The sequence below is a fragment of the Bison bison genome, unplaced genomic scaffold, assembly GCF_000754665.1.
Source record: "Bison bison bison isolate TAMUID 2011002044 unplaced genomic scaffold, Bison_UMD1.0 scf7180017864240, whole genome shotgun sequence".
Taxonomy (NCBI): domain Eukaryota; kingdom Metazoa; phylum Chordata; class Mammalia; order Artiodactyla; family Bovidae; genus Bison; species Bison bison.
This window is the reverse complement of record NW_011494812.1, coordinates 974,836-983,124: the sequence shown is the minus strand read 5'-3', so window position 1 is coordinate 983,124 and position 8,289 is coordinate 974,836. Positions and strand designations below refer to the sequence as shown.

Sequence of the window (8,289 nt, the reverse complement as noted above, 5' to 3'; positions counted from 1 at the left end):
TTTCAAGAACAGAATTTAAAGCTCTCTCAGTTTCTTTGGGTGAGATGATCCAGGGTGAAAGGAAACTAGAAATGTAGAACCTTGGTCTACCCTAGTAGACCATGAATACTATGTTATTCAAGTTGGATCTACAGTGGAATGATATTTGACATGGACAGACCCACTGTTTTTTAGGAGGATCTGAAGGCATCCCAATCTTTTTTTTTGATATGTTTACTTCATTTCTTAAAAGTTATATAAAAGAATTATGTGTTTGGAAGATTTCTCTTCATTAAAAATAATACATACAATAAATAGTATGACTTTATCCCAAAGTTTAGAACTTTGTTCCATTTTTAGATATTTTATGGCCTCATTAGTTTGTCAAATGTTGTTCTTTAGTCACTCAGTAGTGTCTGACTCTTTGAAATTCCATAAACTGCAACACACCAGGCCTCCCTGTCCTTCACTATGTCCCAGAGTTTGCTCAAACTCATGTCCATTGAGTCAGTGATGCCAGCCAACCATCATCCTCTGTTGCCCACTTCTCCTCTTACCCTCAATCTTTTCCAGCATCAAGGTCTTTTCCAGTGAGTCAGCTGTTCGCATCAGGTGGCCAGAGTATTGGAGCTTTAGCTTCAGAATCAGTCCTTTCAATGAATATTCAGGGTTGATTTCCTTTGGATTGACTGGTTTGATCTCCTTGCAGTTTAAGGGACTCTCAGGAGTCTTCTCCAGCATCACAGTTTGAAAACATCGATTTTTCAGCACTCAGCCTTCGTTATGGTCCAACTCTCACATCTGTACATGACTACTGGAAAGGCAAGCAAACAAACATAGCTTTGACTATACAGACCTTTGTTGACAAAGTGATGAGGTATCCTAATTTTTGTTTCACAAAATGCTAATAAGCAAGCATATATCTTACTTCCTTTGGGTTTTTAAAAATCTGATTTAGCCTTACCCTTAATCATTTAAATAAAAGGAACAATCTGTGAATAAACAACCAGAAATAAAAATTTCTCCCTATTTTAACAAAGTCTCTACAGCAAGAACTAGGATGTCTTGTTGCTTAAAGACTGTTAAAAATCTATAGCTGAGTTTTAATGGAGTTGGTGATTTGTATTTCTGAGAGACAGGTTGGAACAAGAACCTATGTATGCCTTGAGTTCTTGTAATTCTGTACAGAGTATGAAGAATGGGCAACCCAGAATTCCTTCCTGTTTATAATTCTTAGAAGTAAAATTTAAAACTAATTGAAGAAACAAAACATAATCTTAACATTGCCCTATGTTACATCTATAGCAGTTTTTTTTCTAAGTTTTCATCTAAGAATTTTGCTTTCATTTTTTTTTTTTTTTTATAAAGTCCTGTTGAAGACCTTTGAGGGCCACAGTCCCTTCAAAGCGCTGAGTCACCCAGCATCTGTGAAAGTTAGCAGCTGCCTCAGCTCAATCTGTCTCCTGAAGATAGGGTAGATTGTAGTTGGCGGGATTCTGGCCCAAGCAAGAGGCTTTTTTTTTCTTTTTGTCTTGCCACATATGTAACATTTCTCTCATCTCTAAGTTAGACTAAACAATTACATGTGAATTGTTTCTCTTTCTTTCTCTCTCTCTCTCTCTTTTGGACACATTTTATTTTGGCAGGTTCTTGACCTTTAGGAAAAGCATAACACTTTCCAAAGGAAACCGTGAGTACAGAATTCTTTATAGGACAATTTGTCACCAATATAATTAAGAAAGCTGTCTCCTTTGAACTTTCTGTGCTATCTTTGACAGGATCACCAAGGATTTTTCTTGATTCTTAAGAAGTAAACAAGCTTAATTTTAATTCTCTTTTTTATGAATGTATCACTTTAAACTGACCTTGAGCTGTGGCTATACAGCACCAAAATCCAGCAATGACTTGTTTACACAGGTTCACATGGAGAACAACCTGATAACCTGGAGCAAAATAATTCATGATAAATGTTTGAGTCTCTGTAGAAGGGTTTAATTCTGTAACCAGACTAGTAAAGGCCACCCACAGAATAACAATTACGTATAGAAGGAGACTAAAGTCTAAATCTTATATTGAATGTTTTCACTGAGGTAAACTAGGAAAAACTGCTTATATCCAGATAAATGAAGGTGTATCCTATGGAGATTTTGCTGGATGTTGTTACAAATAAATTGGATCCCACTATTATTGGAAAATAATATGTGATTTTATTTGATAATACAGTGTTTTACATTGCAAAAGTCAGTTACCAAGATGCTAATAATTTGAAATCTGTGGTAATTAGATTGTAAATGTGCTAAATTTTTGACTTGTATTGTTTGTGAATAAAGAAAATAAAAAAGTAAATAATGTATTAGTTTTATTTTTACATAAATTTTTTTGGACTTTGGGGTATATCATTTGTCAAAATTAATTGCAAGCCATTTTTATTTTTTCATTAAATTAGGTTTGTCATGATCAGTACATGTTAACACCTTTTAAGTTTTTGAAAGCAGTAAAATTGTATTTCTTTTATGCATCTGAAAATGTGATTTTGCTAATTTAAACTTGTTTTCAATTGTCTAATAATGCATGTTATAGAACTTTACTGTTAAGTTTATTAATATGGGCAGATGTTTATGTGAAAAGTTGGAAAAGTATTCTGAATGACCAAGAATTATCAGCCTAAGTTGTAGCTGCATGTGGTTAAAATTATATAAATGTACTACAGCCTTTCTAAAAAGAGACCTTTATAGGCATAAAGATATCTGAACCTAAATCCAACATGAGTAAATGCCTTGAAGACATTTAAAAAGACAGAATATTAGAGACAGAGAGAGGGAAAAAAAAAAAAACAAACAAACAGTATACTAGAGACTTGAGAAGCAGCAATAAGTAAACTTTTTCACTTGCAGGCTATGGAGAGTGATGGGCCAGAGGTCCTGGAAACAGCAGAGGAGATCCAGGAGAGGCGTCAGGAGGTGTTGAGTCGGTACCAGAGGTTCAAGGAACGGGTTGCTGAGAGGGGTCAGAAACTTGAAGATTCCTATCACTACCAGGTTTTCATACGAGATGTTGATGACCATGAGAAATGGATCATGGAGAAAATCAAGACTGCAAGTGATAAAAGCTATGAAGACCCAACAAACATACAGGTTCTTCAGTTTCACTGACTTCCCCAGAGTAGACTCTGAAATCTCTAGGGAGGGAAACATTTTTATAATGTAGGTGTGCATCTGGTAAACTCTAGAGGGATGCTGTAATAGAAGATTAGACTTCGGGAACTGTAATTCTGACTCTAAATAGTCCGTGTCTTCAACTCCTTAAGCCCCAATGTCTTATTTACACAGGAAACTCATTCTAGATAATACTTTATAAATGTAATATTGCTCTGAACTTACACCATGGGCAAAACACTGAGAATTCAAAGAATTTATGAAATTTCAATATTTATGACATTAAGGATGGAATTGAAGTAAAGAGACATCAGTACTTCTGAACTAACTTCTCTTTGCTCTCCTCAGAAAGATATGATTTAACCAGGGTTTTTCCCAGTTGGCTGTTCATGACTCTTGTTAAGTTCAAATGAGAGATCTCAGATAGAGAGGTTTGGTGAGAACTCCCCCTACTACTTGTATTACAGAATAAGGCATAGTCAGCATCAGAAGAAAGGCTTGTATGCCTAAAATGCACAATGGATATCAGAAAGGAAGCACCTAGATCAAGAACGAAGTGTTACCTACTAAATGGATCGATCTATATATGACAACAAGAGCATAATTTAGCATGCAAAAACTTCCCAGTTAAATTAAAAAAGCCATTGTTGTCATGATAATTTTCTTCATTGTTCACTACTTTCAGTAGGATTTGCTTCCTCTTTTCTTAAAAGGAAAAATTCTGTTACATTATTTCATTTCCACAGAAGGCAATTAAGACTTTAACATAATATTTATTGGAAATTTCCCAAAGGCAATAAGGACTGAAAAGACCTTCTTCTGTGGTCCAGGACATTGGGTCTGGGAATCTTTAAAAACCTATATGCGTTGATTCTGCCAGAACAACTTATTTTAGAATAGGACTCCTCTAGGCAATGGCAACCCATTCCAGTGTTCTTGCATGGAGAATCCCAGGGATGGGGGAGCCTGGTGGGCTGCCGTCTATGGGGTCGCACAGAGTCGGACACGACTGAAGCGACTTAACAGCAGCAGCAGCAGCAGCTATGGTCATAGGTTATCATTTCATCTATGCTGAGAAACTGGTAGTTCTGCCTGCAAGAAAGCAGAGGACTAAAAGAACTCTTTTATCATCCAGGAGACCAGGCTCCATTAAGCCATAAACTCTGATTTCTAATCTTCAGGGGAAATATCAGAAGCATGAAAACTTTGAAACAGAGGTGCAAGCAAAATCAAGGGTCCTTCCTGATCTGGAAAAAACCAGGGAAACTCGATTTCCTGAGGGGCATTTTGCCCATGAGGACACCAAGGTAAATATATCGTAGGGCTCTGTGAGAGATGCTTCTAATTGTTGATTAGGTTATCAGAGTTTTCATTGATTACAACAGGTGTACACCTTGATACAACTGACTTGGAACCATGGTTCTGTCTCTTATATTTTACTTAGATTGTGGAAGGAAAAAATGATGGGATATGCTAGTGTTCCTAGGAGTGGGGAGAAGAGCTATGGCACAAAGCTCTCATTGAATAGTGTCACCTTCCTCCTGATGCCGTCACAGGATGGGGTGGCTGAAGATCAAACCCGCCTCAACCCAGATGAATTGGCTTTCCCAAATGTCCTTTCTGAGTAATTCTAAGCTCAGAGTCCTTGGTGCTTAAACTCTCTAAACAAGGGATAATCTTTCTTTGAATTTTCTCCGAAATCTTTCTCCCTTTGTCTATGATGCCTCTTTCTCCTCAGAGCTCACATGCTGTGGCTACTATTGTAGGTCTCCAAACCCTTGAACTCTGAAGATCAAAGAGCAGCACCACCATGGAATCCATTATTAATTTATCAGCTTTTTTTCTGAGTTAATTCATATATTCCCCTAAAATGTTTGGGTTGATAGTCAGTTCAGGTTCGTTTTGTATTAAGTGAAAATTTTTTTACTGTTTAACTGTTTCTAAAATTGTCAAAAGAAATGTGTGTTACATATTTATAAGTTGGGACTTATATTTCCATATCTAGCATACAAATTCTAGTTCCTTTTACTATCAACAAAACATGGTCAGGCGATACAGACTTTAACAAGAATAAACCTTATTAGAAAAAAGATTCTGTAACAAGAATAACTCAAAATTTACCTGTTATTAAGTAAAAATGATTTGGTAAAATTGCACAAAAATCAGTCCCTTACATTAATTAAAATAGTTGAGAAATATCTGAAACATCTTCACATCTATCAGAATTTATGAGATTATAGTAATCCTGTAGCACTGCAGGATCCATAGATAAATGTGATTTATGTGCTACATGTTACCTTAGAACCATGAAGTAGTTGGAAAATAGAAGATTCTTGAAGACAACATAAATTATACATTTAATTTTACAATATATGTAAAACCTGGTCTTCTAAGCTAACCTAGCATTATAGCCCTCAACTATATAGTCTCAAGTTCTGTTATTGCTTTGGTGATCATATTTTCTTTGTAAGTCAGAAAAACTTGTAGCTCTTATCCCTTCTGACAGACAGTCCATGCTAACTTTTTCTGTGCCTTTGTCAGTACTTTGAACACCCTCTCTGTATCTTCTGTGTATCAAAATTCTATCCCTAAAGGTTCAATTCAAATAAGCACCTGTTTTTAAATGAATTTTTATTTCATCCTGTCTTATCATTTGCAATCATTTCATCCTCTAAAACACCCAAATGTTATTATTTATTTTTCTTTATGGAAGATCATATTTTTTTTTAACTTTACAATATTGTATTGGTTTTGCCATATATCAACATGAATCCGCCACAGGTAATCATATGGTTTAATGGTTATTCCCATACATGCCCTATCCTCTTTTAAATATTTTTGAGCAATTAATGCACGAGTTAATGGGATGAGGGATTTTTATCCAGATCCCTCTCTGCACAGGTCTCTGAGTCTATAACTGCTGCTCCACAGCAGGTAACATGCCTGAGTGCTTTTACTCCTCCCAAAGGGCCTTCTGGAGGAACTGAACCGCCTGTGGGATCTGCTGCTGGAGCTGACCCAGGAGAAGGGTGCCTTGCTGCTGCGGGCCCTGAAACTCCAACAGTACTTCCAGGGGTGTGCCGATATCTTGGAGTGGATTGGAGACAAGGTATAGCACCAAACAGCCTGTATATAGGATTTTCCATCCCTCTGGCCCAGACATCCCATAGCAATTTGATGCAGACTTCCCTGGTGGCTCAGATGGTAAAAATCCGCCTGCAATGCGGGAGACCTGGGTTCCATCCCTGGGTTGGGAAGATCCCCTGGAGCAAGGGATGGCTACCACTCCAGTATTCTTGTCTGGATAATCCCACGGACAGAGGAGCCTGGCAGGCTACAGTCCATGGGGTCACAAGAAGCAACATGCAACACAACTGAGCAACTTTCACTTTCACTTTTTGTAAAGAAGTCAGGGTATCTGTTCCTGGGCTTAGTTCCTTGGAAGAAAGAGGAATGTTAGCAAAGATTTAGAGGTATTCTGGAAGTAGGCAACATTATAGGAGGATAAGTCTAAATGTATGAATCTGAACATGAAGAAGGCAAGACATACAAAAAAAAATGTGTACTGAAAGATCATCTAGGATTGCCCCCCTTCTACCTTCCATGAGCCTTCACTCCTTCTAGGTTTTCAATCCTACTCTGGTTCCAACTGAGAGAATTGCCAGTTTTTCCCTTAATCCTTTGTCTCTTAGTACCTATAACTAGAGAGGTTTCTATCTCCTATTACTTGAAGAATAACCCTATGGTTAGGACTGAAAATTTACACAGGCAAGCATTCAGCACAATACTTTTGTAAATACTCAGGATGTTGAATCCAGCAGAACCAGGATGGATTTCCTTTTCATGTTCCAAACCACAAAAAGGTTCTTCCAAGGGCATTTTCTGACAATGTCCCTGGTCTTCCCAAAGAATTACCCCAAAGACCACTGTTCCCTGAGTCACAGTGCCACCTCAGGAAATATGCCCTTGCTCTGACTTTCTTGAAGGGGTTCTCCCAGGTTCCACCAGTATCTCCTTCTGAGTTATCCTGGGAATGTAAATGTAAACAAGGGTTTTGGGCATTTGAACTGCAGGAATCCCTAAATATTTGCTGGTGACCTAATAGACCTTTCTGTGTCTACAGGATGCTCTGGTGACATCAATGGAGCTGGGTAAGGACTGGGAGCGCACAGAGGTTCTGCATAAGAAGTTTGAAGAGTTCCTAGCAGATATGGAAGTTCGAAAGGAGAGAGTGAATGAAGTGAACCAATATGCCAATGAGTGTGCAGAGGTGAGGTGGGGAATAACAGAGCCAATCCAGGGAAAGGGTTCTGATCTTCAAGAAGATTGCCTGGCCATTTGTAGAAGGGACAAGAAAAGTATATGGAACATTGTGAGAAAACAGAGGTATGCCTGTCCCTGGAGTGACATGCCCAGAGTAGCTTTCTCTCATTTCTGAATTCATCCCTTGCCAGTCTACAGAAATAGAGGTGTGAGTGAGTGAGTGTACATGGCTTTATGTAAAGAAATTCAGTCCACAATGAGGTTACTCTTGCACTGTGCAGTACATCAATTTTTCATGTTTATGAAGTGGCAAAGAATATAAAATAATCGTGGCTTCTCATAATATATATGATATCATTAAACAAATTTTTCTTTGAGGGGGAAGGAAAAAGAGGCAGATTTACCTCCATTTACTTAAGAAAATGCTTAAATAACCTTTTAATTTCTGAGCATACAAATACTCAGTGTGTGACTAAATACCCTTAACATATGTAAGAACTGGGAAGTCAGTCTGATTTTATATGTATGTGAAGGAATTGAACAGAAACTGCAATAGTGGGCTATCGTGCTTTTCCATTTAAAGTTTTATTATCACTGCAGCTATATAATGGGAGTGATATTTATGTGTAAATAGAATCAAAATTTCAGGATTAATAGGTACTAGAGTAGGGAAAATAAACTATTTCTCAATTTTTTCCAGGCCTCATTTCCAACAGTCTCTAAATTTCTCCGTCTAACATGATTGTATTTTTGTTATTGTGCAGATTTCTTCTTCTTTTTTTTTTAGTTATCAGTTCAGTTCAGTTCAGTCGCTCAGTCATGTCTGACTCTTTGCGACCCCATGAATTGCAGCATGCCAGGCCTCCCTGTCCATCACCACCTCCCGGAGTTC

At 37.5% G+C, this 8,289-nt stretch overlaps 1 protein-coding gene across 1 annotated transcript in view; it reads left to right on the top strand.

Moving 5' to 3' along the window:
- The first annotated feature begins 1,568 nt into the window (after positions 1-1,568).
- Positions 1,569-8,289, top strand: part of SPTA1 (spectrin, alpha, erythrocytic 1) — an 86,416-nt gene continuing 79,695 nt past the window's right edge. Inside the window, 5 exon segments of the mRNA XM_010846842.1 lie at positions 1,569-1,669; positions 2,874-3,113; positions 4,316-4,441; positions 6,103-6,243; positions 7,258-7,404. Of these exon segments, the coding sequence (XP_010845144.1) occupies positions 2,877-3,113; positions 4,316-4,441; positions 6,103-6,243; positions 7,258-7,404 (651 nt within the window). The 5' untranslated portion in view covers positions 1,569-1,669; positions 2,874-2,876.